The 17,281-nt window shown below is 34.9% G+C and overlaps 1 protein-coding gene across 1 annotated transcript in view; it reads left to right on the top strand.

The window, feature by feature from the left end:
• Window positions 1-1,082: 1,082 nt before the first annotated feature.
• AGBL3 (AGBL carboxypeptidase 3) overlaps window positions 1,083-17,281 on the top strand; it is a gene marked incomplete at both ends in the record, with an annotated part of 46,802 nt that continues 30,603 nt past the window's right edge. Inside the window, 7 exons of the mRNA XM_083366741.1 lie at window positions 1,083-1,148; window positions 3,355-3,415; window positions 5,289-5,471; window positions 8,763-8,870; window positions 11,267-11,414; window positions 15,512-16,294; window positions 16,882-17,044. Of these exons, the coding sequence (XP_083222867.1) occupies window positions 1,083-1,148; window positions 3,355-3,415; window positions 5,289-5,471; window positions 8,763-8,870; window positions 11,267-11,414; window positions 15,512-16,294; window positions 16,882-17,044 (1,512 nt within the window). The remainder of the gene's footprint in view (window positions 1,149-3,354; window positions 3,416-5,288; window positions 5,472-8,762; window positions 8,871-11,266; window positions 11,415-15,511; window positions 16,295-16,881; window positions 17,045-17,281) is intronic.

Below are 17,281 nucleotides of genomic sequence, written 5' to 3'. Positions count from 1 at the left end.
CTCCTAGCACTGAAGATATCACCTATTTGGGTACTGAAAGAAAACCAAGCTTAGAGAGTAACAAGAGTAACATAATGTTTTAAGACTTGTGGACTTCAACTACCAGAATTCCTCAGCCAACGTGCTGAATAACAAAGCTCTTTAGAGCAGGAATGCTCTTTTAAAAAGTACCCACCTTTCTCAGATGTTTCTCTGCCTGCCCTCTAACTATAGCTTAAGCAAAGACCATCTTTAAACTATCAAATACTTTGTTGGGCTTAGGGCCTTTTCCCAACTGTGCCTACATCAGCACACCAACCTTTTTTTTGTCTTGTCTTTATGACAGTGTCCTTATCTCATCCTCAACTAGTATAAGTATATGAGGTCACCACAAGACTGGCAGCACTAAGTCCTTAGACTTTCTAGTCAGTTGCACCTTCAATGGATCATTATTCTTGATTAATGTTTTGCTGTGGAAGGATAACATTACTGGAAGGCAATGGAAATTACTAGCTTTTTCTTTACAAATGTATTTAAAGGTTAAGTTTTTAAAGTATTATATAGCAGATTTTAAGAAATTTTGCCAGACAGCAAAAGTGGTATGGATGAGGCAATCATTGTGTCATACTTTTCTGTTTTTATGGATACATGTATCCCTATTTTAAGTCCTGAGATCATAGAATAAAGCCCTACTCACAATGTCTCAGGTGCCTACTCAGGGATAGGTCATTTTAAATAGATATTCCAAGATAAGGAATACTGTTTCCAGAAATGTCCACTTCAGCACCTGTTGAGTTAGTGTTTCAGCCTAGCCCTAGAGCTTTTTAATTTTCTAGAACTTCATCTGATATGTAGTGCTTTTAATTAGTCTGTTTCAATGGTATTTTAATTGTTGCTTCTTTAAACTGTAATTTTAATCATTGATTTTTAATTTATTTGTGTTTTTAAAATATGTTATACTATACTGAAAGTTTTCAATAGCTTGACTAACACATTTTTAGAAATATTAACAAAGGCGGTTGTGTATTTGCAGTGTTCATATAATAATTTTGATTATGTTTCAGTCTGTGGAGGAAAAGAAAAGGGCCTGGTTTCAGAAGATTATGTCCGAAGATTCAAATAAGGACAAGCAGTACATAGAACAGTTAACCAGTGAAAATTACAACTCAGTATGTTTAAACCTTCAGTTTTTTATATTCTTCTAACATTTAATTAATTAATAACTGGGCTTGTATGCACTTCAAACATAGCTGATTCTAAGCTACTGTATACTGTATAGTCCATTTATTTGTCAAAGTGAACATATAGTAGATCACTATTCCTCTCCTACTTGTATATTTCCTCATATGCATTTAAATTGTCTAGGCAGTAGATACCATAACAATTATTTAAATATACAGTATGCACTTCCTTGCATTATCTGTGCAGTATTTTCTCCACATTACATTTTTTACATCCAATATTTTTTAAAAAAATCCAAACCTGCTAATCCTCCTATCCAAATGCCACATATCCAGGCACAGAATAGTTTTCCATAAATAATTAACACATTTCCTTGTGCTTAATAACTTTAGCAGAAAATAGAATCTATTCATTTTACTTCTTTATTACCATCATTTTTATGCCACCTCTATCCAAGACTAAGGGTAGCTCACGATCTAATAGAAACAACAAAACAATAAAGCAATGATATAATAATTACAATGCAAATTTATAAAAATTCCTTAGCATAGAGGTCCCCAAATTTTTGGGCACCAGGGACTGGTTCCATGGAGAAAGATTTTTCTGCAGACTGGAGAGTGCACGGTTTTGTGTGCTGCCTGCATCCCATGGATGGGGCTTTGCTTGTCTGTGTGGATGGTTGCTGGCATGTCGTAGCTTGGTACCAGTCTACGGACCGGGGGTTGGGGGCCACTGCCTTAGCAGACCAGACCTGAGCACTTACTTGAAATGTGTTCTAAATACTATACAAGAAGAATCATCTTTATGGCCCCATTAGTGGGCCATAATATCAATAGTCTTCTTCAACCCAAGTGATAAAATGTTGCAGATGAAGGAGCTGGTACTGAAAAGATCTGCCTCCAGACCTACAACCTCCTGACATCTAAGAAGGTAACCTTAACAAGTCCTCTAAGCTCTTTGTATCAGATGGACAAAATCTATGTGTAGGAAGCCTCAAATATAGTACCTCAGAAGCAGAAATCTTTATTCACAATAATCTTGCCTTATCAAATAATATGTGTTGAATTAGTTCTTCCCCCTGTGAGATGCTCAAACTACTGTGATAGGAATTGTGATAGGAATCTTTTATATAACTAAAAGATGTGAATAGTTTGAATTAAGTATTACTCTCTGCTTTGATCTCTAGCAATCTATGCTGTGCTCTTTACCAAATTACAGTGGGATTAACCTGTATTTATTTATTTAGGAAACTTATATGATCTCTTTATGCACAATAATCCCAGGCAGCTCACAATGACACTCAAAAGATATAGCTAATATAGCAATACATTTCTATAACAGTCCCACAATATACTTATATGCCACAGCATCCAAACAACTTTACATTTATATTTATATTTGCTGGTTTCACTTCCATCCTAGCCCAATGCCTTGGTAAAGAACTAAATCTTTATCACTCTCCAGAAAACTAATAAGGTGGGAGCCCTCTGAATCTTGAAGGGGAGATTTTTCAAAAGGGTTGGGGCTATCCTGAAAAACATGTGTCTGAGATCCCACTAGATGGCAACATTTAAGAGAAGCACACTCACCCTATTTGATGCTGTAGGACAGATCATCCTGGTAATTCAGGATGCCTAACAATATGCATATATGGGACGCGGTGGCTCAGTGGGTTAGGACGCTGAGCTTGTCAATCAGAAGGTCGGCAGTTTGGCGGGTCAAATCCCCAGTGCCGCGTAACAGAGTGAGTGCCTGTTACTCGTCCCAGCTTCTGCCAACCTAGCAGTTCAAAAGCATGTAAAAATGCAAGTAGAAAAATAGGGACCACTGCTGTGGGAAGGTAACAGCGTTCCGTGTGCCTTTGGTGTCTAGTCATGCCGGCCACATGACCACGGAGGCGTCCTCGGACAAGCACTGGCTCTTCAGCTTTGAAACGGAGATGAGCACTGGCCCCTAGAGTCAGAAACGACTAGCACGCATGTGCAGGGGAACCTTTACCTTTAACAATATGCATATTTTCTGTATTGTATTCCAAAGCCCAGGATCTTTTTTTTCACCTCATTATTTCTTTTAATTTTGTCCTGCAAAATTAAAAATTAAGCATGAATTTTCTATTAATAGTTATTTTTACCAGATTGTTAATTTTCATTTTGCAAGAATCACATTTTCTCTTTTATTTTATTTGTATTTTAGGATGAGGAATCTTTTATCCCATACGTAACAGAAGATCTTGAGCAGTGTGCATTTGTCGCAGGTCTGAATATTTCTATTTCTTGTGAACTGAGGGTACATATGGGTAACATTAAAAATTAATTGCCATGCAGCTGTAGCAAAAGGTTGGCATACATAATGCCTTCTAACTATATTGGAACATATCTGAAGAAATTGTGTTCACTTTTTTTGTTAATAAATTATCTCTTATACTAATAAATAACATACAAATACATATCTATATGCCCATCATACTGGAATTTTAACTAGTAGCCTGGAAAAGGAATTAAGAAAGTGTAATCCATGTATGTTAAAGACACAAGATGATAAGACAATATAACTAATTCTAGTTTATACAATAATATTTGCTGTCTCCCCATACTTTTCAAGCCTTACAAAGTATTCCTGCTTTGACTGTGTCCATCTTTTTTATGCATTGTCTTGTCTTCTTTAAATTTCTTCCCTCTCAGTTTTTCAGGAACTCATCAGCCCCATTTAATGATGAAAGTCCTTGGTTGTCCCCTTCTCTTAATTCATTAACTCTGTAAATATTTGTTTTCCAACTTGGTTTATTCTCTCTTTATGACCCAACTATCTCAGCATAATTATTTCATACTAATTACATATTCATTTTGCTTCCATTTGCTCCTGAATCTATCTGTTCTTATTTTGTTATTTATATTTATTGAGCATATTGTTCCTATTGCATTAACTTACTGTTGATTTTTATGACATATCCAATTTCCAGTGGACTGTGAATGGAAGCTTGTTCTACTTCATTCAGCAAACATTTATTCCTTGCAACAACTACATATTACTACATTTCTCAGTGATGTGCTAAAAAATAAAAGAAAATGGCTTGCAGCACCTCCCCCACACCCCGTCCCTCCCAAAATGCTCTTTCCAACATTCTATCATTTCAGTTTATGACTTTTAATTCCATTCAATCTGATCATGGTTCCTAACTTAGTTTTCTTTTCCACATTTCAATTTTGATTTAATTTCCATCAGAAATTAATTCTATTTTTTTCCACATTCAGAACTATTCTTGTTTGGGTCTTTGAATGTTCCAAATAATAGTTCAAAATTCGGCATTAGATCTTCTTCTCATTCATTTATTCATATTACATCGCAGAATATCTTCCCCTACTTATATTGATTCAAAATGTTGCACATTTTTATTTTCCATTGCCACTGCAATTATAACCAAACTATGGATTCTTTCAAATATACCCACATCAAACTAGATGATACCATATAAATGTCTAACCCTTTACTCAAAGCCAAGTCTTATGAAATAAATTTGTTCTGTGGAACAGTCTCTGTTGCCATTTTGGGCTAGTTTACAGTTTTTGCAAAGCTTGCAGTATGCCACAGTCATAAATAATATTTTTATTTGGGATATAGAGATGATAAGGTTCTTGATTTGTTTGAACAATATAATTCCAGGATCAAAAACTCTTAAAACTAACAAAAGAAGTATTTATTACTGCCTAAGATCAGATCCTAAAAATCAAATATGATCTGCCACAAAATCACAGTGAATGATTTACTTCTTTTGTTGGATCTGAATGTGGAGGAGGTTTATAGTATTTAACAATCATATAAGTGATTTGGGGGCACTTAAGTTTTAAGAATTTTTTAAAATTCCATTAGTCAGATCAATTTATTTCTACTTATTAATAAACCTATTTATTAAGGGTTGGGTTAAGTGTGAGTTGGAAACGAATAGCACACATGTGCGGAGGAACCTTTACCTTTACCTTAAGTGTGAGAACACAATTCTTTGAAAAATCTGTACTTCAGAAAATGGGCATTTGTTTAAATTTACCATCCATGATTTCAGAGGGGAGGTTATTGAAGCATCAAGGTCAAAAGTGATCGGTGATCAACATATGCACACATTTGTCTTACAGATTCTTTTTGTGATCAACTTTTGCCACGGACAACACAGATTTTATTGGAATATAACTCTGGAAAATGGGTACCACGACTTCGTGAACCACGAGATTTATATGGGCTTTCTCCTGCAGGAGATCTGCACTTAGTACGCTGGCCACATCAGTGTGAAGTTATCAGAGAAAAAATTAAGCATATTGGTAAATAATATTTTAGACTTTTCTAATGTGACATTTTTCACAGAGAAATATTATTTCCAATAAGGCACTTGGTGATTTGCTGCAACCACTTAAATATTTTTCCTTGATTCATCACTTTTCATTGATGCAGTTAATTCGGCTTTCAGATTTAAATGTAAACAAATGCATATTAAAGAAAATGAATAGTTTTAACAATTGACTATTCAACAATATCAAGCCTAGATTTTCAAAAATTGTATATCTTTTTCTTTCAGTAGAGCAATCCCATCCTGTTACACTTCCATACTAGTTGGAAGAGGATAGGATTGCAATTGTGCCTGTTTAGATAATCCAATTATATCTTCATGAATGTGTTATTGCTCTGTGATTTGATCAACTTGACATTTCTTGGAATTAATTCCAATGTAGTTTGAAACATTGAAGTTAGACGTGCAGATGGGTTTAAAGCACTGCAGTAGATAACAGCAGAGACTTCATGATGACACGAGCATTTTCTGTGATCACCAACCTTAATTTCCTTGCTCTGAGGACTTTCTTAAGCATTTGGTCCAATGGGTGACTAAGATATAAAGATAGAGAGATAGAATGTAATGCCATAGTTTTAGCTTTACCATCTCAGGTAGAAGGCCTATTCTACAAAGGGAACTGACCTTGGCAAAACAGAATACTACATGAATACTTTGTTTTGGATATCTACTTTTAATTTAATTTCATATACAGCAAGTGGGAAAAATTAATTTAACACTCTTGAGATGACAATCCTGCCCTTTTATTTTGAAGACTTGTCTGCTTTTGTGAATCTCCATTTTTGTTATGATTATAGGCCAAATTCAAAAATAGATAGTAGCTTTTAGCCAACCTTGACAAATGAGCTTGAGAAGCTAAGAAGATTCAGAATCTGTTGAGTATTTTGATTGTGAACACCAGGAAATTTCAGGACTGTAGATAGGGAATTTTTCTGCACTGAAGAAATTAGTGGCAAAACCTTATATTGCCAACTAAACAATATGGAAGTGTCCATCTACTCACTAGAAATTGTGTTGGAAAGAAATTTCTATTTGCTCCAGGTTGTATAGGACCTTAACAAAAAGAATTGTGCAGGGTTTTTTTCTAATAAAGTCTTGAGTTCCTGTGATGATACCTTCTGGCAAAAGCAGTCTTCTACTATTTAAATAAAACTGAATAACTTGAAGATAGGCTATATAAACCTACCAATTGTGGCAACCCCACATACAACATAGGAAGAATGTATATCAGTTTTTATGTTACCATATTTTTATTGTAACGAAGTCACTCAGTTTAGAAGCTCATGTGGCTTGATAGACTATTCTACCGATACAAATACAGGGACTTGCTGATGTACACTTGCTGATGTACTCTTGATTTTTTAACTGATTACCTTGTTCTTATATATATATTTTCTTTTTACAACCCTGTAAACCCTTGATTCTGGGTAAAGTCAGTGCAGCTGAATGGAACTAAGCATTTGCTGGCCAGATGCCCTTCCTGGCGCCTATGTGGAGTTCGCAGCAGATATTTTCTCTTTGTGGCCTGAGAGATAATAATCAGCTGCTATCTAGGATTGAACTCTCAACCTTCCTAGTAGGAAGCAAGCATCTTCACCTTTAGGCCAACATGCTGCTCACCTGGTTCCTATAATTATTTTTACAAATGTTGTCTTCCTATTTCTAATAAAGTGTCAGCACTGATGTTACTATATAACTAGTTAACAATATAAGAAAGAATCTTACCTAACTTAAGAATTATATCATAGCTGCTCAGTAAAATTCTGTTGCTCACTTTATAAAGTATATTTCCATTTTTGTAGTACAAGAAGAAACACAGTCATTTGTCCGAAATGGTATAGGGTTTCCTGCCTGAGCAGAGGGTTGGGCTGGAAGACCTCTAGGGTCCCTTCCAACTTTATTGTTGTTGTTGTTGGACATTTGCTGGTTTAAAAAGTGGTTTTAATTTAATAAAACAAAAAGTTTAAAAGAAAAAGAAAAATAACAAATGTACATGTACTGTATAAAATTTTATACAAGTTTCAATATATAGTACTTATATTTTGTTGTGGTTTTAAAAATTTCTATAAATTCTATTACAAATTCTGAATGGGAATATAATTAAAATAATTGATTAAAATATATTAAAGCCAGTGCTTTTTTTGTATAAAAAAAAGGTGCCAGAACTCACACACGTCACAGCCCACTTTGCCTACCCTACAAGGTTTCATCCAAAAAAGGTGCTGGAACTCCATTCTGGGCATTCTATGACAAAGCCCTGATTAAAGCTACTTATAAAGTACAGATTAAAGTAATAATGAAACCATAATAAGAAGTAAATAAAAGAAGGTTGTAGTTGCAAAGTTATACATATTATCGGTCTCCCGATACTCCCATATTACACCTCTGCTCCATGAACTGCATTGTCTTCCGGTTACCTTCCGGGTGAGATTCAAGATACTGGTAATGACCTACAAAGCCCTACATGGCATGGGTCCGGAATGCCTTAGGGAGCACCTGCGGCCGGCATCAACTTCCCTCCGCCCAGTGCGCTCCCACAGAGAGGGCCTCCTTAGGGTGCCACCGGTCGGAGAATGCCGTCTGGTGGCTCCCAGGGGGAGGGCGTTCTCTGTGGGTGCACCTGACCTTTGGAACCATTTACCGGTTGAGCTCCGGATGGCTCCCGACCTTCACTCCTTCCAACGTGATCTAAAAACCTATTTGTTTGAACAAGCCAGCCTGGTCTGATGGGTTTGGGTTTTAATTATTGTTTTAATATAATTTATTTTTACATTTGGGTTTAATTTGGGTTTAATTTTGTATTTTGGTTATTTTGGTATTTATGGCCCTGTTCACCGCCCTGAGTCCTTCGGGAGAAGGGCGGTATACAAATTAAATAAAATAAAATAAAATAAATAAATAAATAAATAAATAAATAAATAAATAAATAAATAAATAAATATTAGTTCTTTGGATTCCAAGTGCAGTATAGGTGATTACTAAGAAGAGAAATAATAAATTAGCAGGCTACTGCACAGATTTCAGTGTTGACAGCTTGTGTTTGGATTACTGGCAATGCTAAGAATCTCACCACTGAGCAAAATCAATCAATTTATGTTTTTGAAAAGATAAAATGAAGCGTCATCGATATATTTTTTTTCATTTTAAAAAAGCTAATCATCTTATAAGCAGGGATAAAAATATTCTTCTTTGCACCTTAAAATATATTTTTGTTTTTGTTTTTAATGCATTATTTTAAAGTTATTTTCTTTCTTTCTCTTTGCAGAATGGATTCCATCCCATCCGGAGCTTCTCTACAATCCCACAGGTTTAGAGATCGAACCTCCGTGTCCAGATCCAGGGGAAGGTGCTGTTGTGTATTTAGCAGATGAAGGTCTGACCAAATTTTATTGAGAACACACATATAACTTAATTATTTACATTTTATTGTACAAAATAATTTTAAAATGGAATTCTACATGCAAATTTAATACAAAAAACTCTAGAATTCCAGTTTTGTAAAAATAGAATCCTAAATTTTAGCACCATAATCTTTGTAATACTAAATGTACAATTCATAGCATTTTCCATAATCTATCCCACAATTCTTTTGAAGTATATCAGTTTAATAAATTAATTTTCTTTCTGCCAGAGTTGGTTCTTTTCTTTGGTTATCCTTTTAGTTAATGTAACAGATTACTAATTTTTAAAAAGTTTTATTTTGCCAAGAAATAGGATCAGTGTTTTTGAAAATAATTCATACTCTGTTATCTCCTTAAGAATTTAATCCAATCAGAACTGTGGCTCCATTCCCTTTCCTTCCCTCCCCCCCTCTCTTTCCCCCTTCACATTTTTAAGCATCACCAGGATAGTACTCTCTTATGTCTCTTGGCTACATCTACCTTTCTGTCATCGTTCTTATTGCATCACTGAAATGATTTTAACTTTTAGACTTTTGAAGGATGAAAAAAATAAAAGAGTAGTAGTGAAGACATGCCTTATAAAATAATGGCTAAGGATGCTAATCAGTTTGATAAACAAGATTCTGCTTTAATCATTCAAATGTTTTCTTTTTAAGCACTTGGCTTGGAAAGGAAAATTGCATTTTCTATTGAATGCAGTGAAAAATCTCCTTAGCTTTTCCTGTCTATCTTCTATTGCCCATTGAATTACTGTATGTCTAGAACCCGATTTCTTGAAGTTTTTTTTTCCTTGCAGGACCTTTATTAATCTAGAAGACTTTCCTTGTCATTATTCCAAATAATAATATGATATTAACATTGTGCCAGTATTAGGAAGTTTCTTATATTAATAACTATAGCACCTTATTGCTGATACTGGCTTACATTGTGTTTTATTACATTGGTCTGCCTTATACTGCACTTAGACTTAAGAACACACTGAATAAAAATAATTAGCTCTAAAACCTTCCAACGTTTTCAGTCAAATCACTTTCTCTGAAGGAATTGGTATTGTAATCTTTTTAACTTTTTGTAAATCTTTTTGTATTGAAGGATGTGGAATTTTAAGTTCTTTTTTGTTTTTGCAGAAATGAAAGTTTTTTGCCGCTTTCATTTGGCTCATTTACAAATCAGTTCTTTTTAATTTCAGCTTGATTGTTTATCTTGTTTTATATTGTAATAGTGTAGATTTACAGAATGGCATGCATTTTATTGTGTATAGCACAACTGCTGTGAGAATCTTCAGATACTAAATTGTTATTATTGTCTTTAACCACAATTATTTGTTGTCTTTAACCACAATTATTTAATATGAAATCTTTTGATATACTGTAATCCCAGAAAGGTGTGCAGAATTTAAAAGGAGAATAAATACTGGAGCTAGCTTAAGTCATCAAGCATTCTGTAAAGTGGTTAACACTTTTCAACAACTAAGTGCTCTCAACAGTATGTACTTCAGTTCAACATTACCCAGACAGTATACCCATTGCTAAGAATTGTAGAAGTTGAGCTACACATCCAGATTATGTTGAGGGAAGGAACTGAATGGTGAGAGAGTTTCTCATATACTCTGTGGGGATATATTTGAAATATCCCTATCAAAGTTTTAATCATATACCTGAAGACTGAGAACTAGAAAGATATCATTTAGCACAATCATTTGAAAATTATCTCTGCTTCATATGGACACACACAAAGAAATACATATACACATGTATACTATATATATATATATATATATATATATATATATATATATATATATATATATAGTGTGTGTGTGTATATTATATTTATATTCATTTCATCATCATTTTAGCCATTGCCTATCCACTGCAGGATGAAGCCCTTTTCTGTATGCTTCCAACCAATACAGTCCTGAGCTTTCTTTGAGCCTGCAATACTTGCTGATGTTGTTAATCCATCTTGTTTTAGGTATCTTTCGTGGATGCTTTTTATCAAGTAAAATCAATTCTATGTGTCTTGGTCCACCTGCCATCCATTCTTCTTGCTGTGTGACCAACCCATTTCCATTGCAGTTCTTTTACTCTCTTGATGATATTGTATACTTTCGTTTGTTCTCTAATCCATGTGCAGGTCTTTCCATCTTGTCTTGTAATGCCAAGCATGTATCTTGTTTTTTTCATATATTGATTGCAGTAAGTTTATGTAAGCAATGTCTATGCCTTGGTTGAGCAATGCATTAATTATTGCTTGCTAAAATACTGAGTCAAATGCCTTTTCGTAGCCAATGAAATAAATTAAAGAAAATGTTTCTTTACCAATAATCTGCTACTGAAAATTAACTATATTCTGTTCCTCTCAACAGCCGATAAGGATTCCAACTTTAGATATTCTCGAATAGGGGGAAGTTTCCCTTCAAAGCAAGTGCTTCCTCAATCATGGAATGACTGGGATAATACTTTGATCTTTGAAGCACGATTTGAAAGTGGAAATCTACAAAAGGTGGTCAAAATGTGAGTTGCTTCCCATTTTTCTTTTAATTTGCAAAATACTCTATTTTCTGTGGCATTAAGCCAATCCTTAGTAGACCTTGAATTTAGACAGCATGAAATGAGATGCAAATTCCAACACACCTTTTTAGGAAAATAGTCTATTAATATATTTGTATTTCATATTTTCTTCAATGGTCTTTGTTGATTTCCTGGCAGCAACAATTGAAGCAAAAAAACTAGACCTGCAATCTGGCTATTTATAGTACAGGTAGTCCTCAACTTACAACAGTTCATTTAGTGACCATTCAAAGTTACAACAACACTGAAAAAAGTTACTTATGACCAATTTTCACACTTATGACCGTTGTAGCATCCCCATGGTCTCATGATCGAAATCCAGATGTTTGGCAACTGGTTCATACTTATGACTGTTGATGTGTCCCAAGGTCATGTGATCACCTTTTGTAACCTTCTGTCAAGCAAAGTCAATGGGGAAGCCAGATTCACTTAACAACCATATTAGTATTTTAACAATTGTGGTGATTCACTTAACAAAACTCATTTAACAAATGTCTCAATAACAGAGATTTTGGGCTCAACTGTGGTCAGAAGTTGAGGACTATCTGTATTTTAGATTTTTTATTTCATATTTTATATTTTTATCAAACTGTGATGTGAATGTGCCATACGATAAATAATCTTCAATGGTAATTTAACAAATACTGCCCAAGTACAGGATTTATGTATTTGTGACATCAGTTTACAGTATATACAGTTCCATTTATGAAGATTCTGAATGGCTTCTAAATTAATAACAGAAAATTAACAACAAAAAAACACTTAGTACAGTTACAAATGCACCATCATTTGTGGTAGCTGGTGTGCTGGTTTTCCTCTGTAAAGCCCTTCATGGCATAAGATCTAGCCAGCTGAAGCACTGTAATTTCTGCTCATATTCTATGTTTTGACAGGCATATTTTGTGTCTTCCACCTCTTCTACCTGCTATGCTTCACCCTCCTCTTTCACCACTTTTCTGTCTGCATTCACTCTCCCAACAGTTCAGGAGAATGACAAACATCCCATTTCTTCCCTCTTTGAATTTCATCCAGTATTTGCTTTGGCAAAGTCAGTATACAGACCCATTTCAGTCATCCATACCTGAGCATGCAGTCCATTACAGCCCCTCTAACCTTCCCCGCTCCCTATATACTGCTCTTATTTATGTAAAAAATAGGTTTCCCAGGATTATCATTCTAGGGGGGAAAGTCTACTACTGCCCCTCATAAGATCAGCATTTCTCCCAGTCTGATCCACCACAGACTCTAATTCAGCCATCAGACCTCTTCAATTCTGTATTTTCCCCTCCCCACAGACAAGTTCATTACCTTGGATTTTGAGTGACTTGTAAAAACAATTCTTATCCACTTCTACTTCTTGCTTCCAGTTCTGGAGTACAGGAACTGCCCCACTAATTCCCTGACTACCGTTACTCCCTTTACTGAATGTCTTCCTGGAAGTAACCAAGAGGTTGTCAGTGACAAACACAGATGTCAGATTCTGAGAAGACCTTTTAAGAGCTTTGAGAATCAGCTGATGTGTAATAAAATGTTGGCAGTGGTAGCAGCAGCAATTCACAAACAGCCCCACTAGACTCCAAACTGTATCTCCATTAATAACACCAGCAGTCTTTTTTTTCTCTAAGACCTCACCTGGCACAGTTTCAAACAAAGGGCTGTCCTTTTGAATCTTTTCACTCACTTTATACTCCATGCCCTCATACTATCCATCTTGCTTTTAATGTTCTTCTACATCCAGTTTCCCTTCCTTACTCTTTTTTCCATTTCTCAATCTCCACAATCTACTCCCCTCTCCTTTCTACATGGGCCCATTCACTTTTCTTGCCTCCATTTTCTCTGCATTTATAATTGCCCAATCAACCTTCTTCCAGAAAATTCTCTTATCTCTGTTTCAACCCAAACCATTTTATAAATTGTATTTGATTACTTTAAGCTTTATCATGAGCACCTTAGTTTAAAAATTATTTTTCTTCTGCAGCAGTATACCTATTGAGCTATTAAAATGTCAGTTCCTTTGGTAGCAGCTATAAGTCAGTCTATTTATATGCTTTATAAGACAAAGACAAATAACTAGTTTTCAGGAAAATAATGTTTTTTTCTCGTACAATTAACTGTGACTGGCAGAAATGCTGCTCCTACTTACCAAAATCTTTGTATGAGGCTAAAAAAAGAAAGAAACTAAATTAGGCATCCTCCATGTTTTCTTGAAGAAATATTCCAATCTACAGCAGGAGCAGGAACATACATACTTATATTTGACATACTTAGCATCTTAGAGGAAGGAAGGAATATCATTTGAATTTATAACCAATTCTGAACTGGTAATGCATCTAAAATTGGATCCTAAGAATAACACAAAGTATTTGTGTATAGTTTGCACCACTACTGGGATCTGAGTGTTCATATTTGTGAGCCATTATCTTTGCACAATAAAGTAATAAAACCTCCCATTGTAGCTTGTCTGGGTATGGAGAGAAACTTATATACGAATACATAATTTCTTCCACACAGATGTCAGCCTCTCATCTTTTTTAATTCCCTGTAATACATTTATCTCATTGTTCACTCACATCTACTGATGCTCCCTCCAGCCAGCAAGCTGGCCTTGTTAAAAGCTGTAAGCAACACAAGCTATCCCTTGCTGTTCATCTCACTACAACTGGTTTTACACTAGAAAAAAAAGAACCGTTACTGTGGGAGTGACAGTTATTTCTCCATTCAGTAATAAAGGACAGGAGGAGTCAAGGTACCTTAGGCCCTGGGCTTCTGGAAGAAGGAGAGAATCCCAGAGGTGGGTGGTAGAATGAGGTGGGAATTCCTGTCATTGGGAAGCTACCCTACCCACCATTCCAGATGAGCATTTTGAGACTGACATCATAGCATGAGAGCTAAATATATTAATGAAGTTTGAGAGCCAAACATATTCATTTATGGAGATAATTGGCTCAACTTTACAAGCTCCACAATGTTGTGAGGCCTTGATCTCAGATTGCGTGTGGAGGGGATCTTGGAAACTGAACTATAGATCAAGACAAGGCTAATGAGGTCTGATCACTACTCATGAATTTCAAATATTCACCTGGATGTTTTAAATATGGGGTTTATTTCTTTATTTTTCCTTTCTCTAAATTGATGCTTATCCTATATGCCCGGGCTGGGAATTCTAGATTTTTACTTATATATTTGTATCCCATATTTATTATCTTTACAAACAACCCAAAGCAGTAAATATATCCAATGCATTTTCCTCCTCCCATTTTCCCCACAACAACCTAGTGAGGTGGGTTGGTCTGAGAGATAGTGACTGGCCCAAGGTCACCCTGCTGGCTTTCATGGCTAAGGCAGGACTTTCACTCAGTCACTTTTTTTTCTAGCCTGGCACCTTAGTCATTAGATCAAACTGGCTCTCTGTATGGAACCATGTAGATCTGTAAGCCACCACATTTGGAGCATACCAAATTAAAAGCTGTTATTTTTCACGTACACTGTTAAAATAATATCTGCCCCAGATTTCCACATGTATTCAAATCCTTATATTAAAATAATTTCTAGAGATCTGTTATGTACTCAAAATTAAAATACCATTCCTGGGAAATTTAGTGCACACTTATGTATGGTTTTATATCTATAGTCTGTTTTACTTCTAGTAAGTTCAAGACAGCAAACTTGATTTTTCTTTTCCTGTTTAGCCTGATAACTCTAAAGTAGATTAGGGTATTACATTGCACTGATTACTAAATGAATTTTGTGCCAGAATGAGGTTTGGATCTCTCTGCCTCATCACCCTTAATACCACTCAATTTGTTTGTAACTCAATATACGTTTATTATTAAATGTTAGAATATGTCCATAAAAAAATTCCATTCAAAGTTGATACAAATAATTGACAATGGGACCTGTAAATAAAATAGCAAATAAATTTGGCTTTAAGAAAATATTTATTAATAGACATGAAGGAAATATGAATAATTTACTCAACAATAGTTTGACATCTATGCATAATTTATATTGAAATATTTTTCTCCTTTTTCCCTTGCTAGTAATGATTTTGAATACCAGTTGACACTGCGTACTGATCTCTACACAAATAAGCACACCCAATGGTACTACTTCCAGGTTACCAACACCCAAGCAGGAATGCCGTACCGATTCACCATTGTCAACTTCACCAAGCCAACAAGCTTGTATAATCGTGGCATGCGTCCATTATTATATTCAGAAGCAGAAGCAAAGATCCACAAAGTGGGGTGGCAAAGGACAGGAGATCAAATCAAGTATTATAAAAACAATTTCAGCCATGATGGGCACCAATATTTTTCCTTGACATGGACTTTCCAGTTTCCACATGACAGGGATACTTGCTATTTTGCCCACTGCTATCCATACACTTACAGCAACCTGCAAGACTACTTGTCAGCCATTGCCAGAGACCCAAGACGATCCAAATTCTGCAAAATACGTATATTATGTCATTCTCTGGCTAGGAATATAGTCTATGTTTTAACTATTACTAATCCCTTGCAAGATTTTAATAGGGAAAAATGCAAGTCAGCAGTCATTTTGACAGCAAGGGTGCATCCTGGTGAAACAAACAGTTCATGGATGATGAAAGGCTTTCTGGATTACCTTCTAGGGGATTCAGATAATGCCCAATTGCTCCGAGACACTTTTATTTTTAAAGTGGTACCGATGTTGAATCCAGATGGTGTGATTGTGGGCAATTATCGCTGCTCTTTAGCCGGCAAGGACTTGAATCGCAATTATAGATCAGAGCTTAAAGACTCTTTTCCTTCTATTTGGTATACCCGCAGCATGATCAAAAGGTAAAAAGGTAACACAATCATTTCTATCTGCTTAATACATTTATTCTATGTTCAATATTAGTTCATTGTTAATGAATGCATGATTTATTATCCAACTTGTACCACTTTATTTATTTTTTGTTCAGAGGTTACTGGATTTTTCTATACAGTACTTTAATTTTTATTGTAACACTATTATTTCTTATAATTGACAAGGGGGAATAAAAAGACTAATTTCTGGAGAAGAAGAAAACAATAGGTGCCATATAACAATAAAACTCATACACTATATATAATCATGAAGCTCATACATATGATTTAATTTAAAAATTTTAAGCTGCCATGGAGAGAGCATTTTAATATTGTATAGTTAATATTTCCCAAAATGAAGGGAGATATGACAAGGAGATGAAGCTGAATCTCCAGTGTATTCAGTGAAAAAGCTTCTATTGAAACTGGAACACTATTAATGGCTGTCATGTCTTCATATAATGGGAAACTGAAAATCTAAATTATTTTTAAATGATACTTACAATTCCTAACATAAGCCAAAACCCCAGGTTTCAAGAACCAAAGCTCTCATAATGTGATTTTGTCTCTTCTAACAGAATAATGGAAGAGCGAAATGTTCTTCTATACTGTGACCTTCATGGACATAGCAGGAAAGAAAATGTCTTCATGTATGGCTGTGAAAAAAAAGAACAAGATGAAAGGGCATGCTTACTCCAGCGCATTTTTCCTTTCGTTATGAGCAAAAATTGTCCAGATAAAGTAAGCCAACTTTTAATATCATATCTCAGATAATTAATCAAAACTGGAATCCATTTGCATGTTAGTTTAATATTGTACTGTAATAATCTAAAACTCATAACCAGTTTGTCCCTCTAATAAATAATTTAAAAGTTAAATTTCAGTTATATTGTATTAACTCTTAATTGTATTAAGATATAAATGCATACGTTTTTTCAGCTTTGGGACAATTTGGGTGTACTGTACTGCATGGTAGTA

The sequence above is a fragment of the Vipera ursinii genome (genome assembly GCF_947247035.1).
Source record: "Vipera ursinii genome assembly, chromosome: 6".
NCBI lineage: Eukaryota > Metazoa > Chordata > Lepidosauria > Squamata > Viperidae > Vipera > Vipera ursinii.
This window is presented reverse-complemented; position numbering and strand designations above follow the sequence as displayed.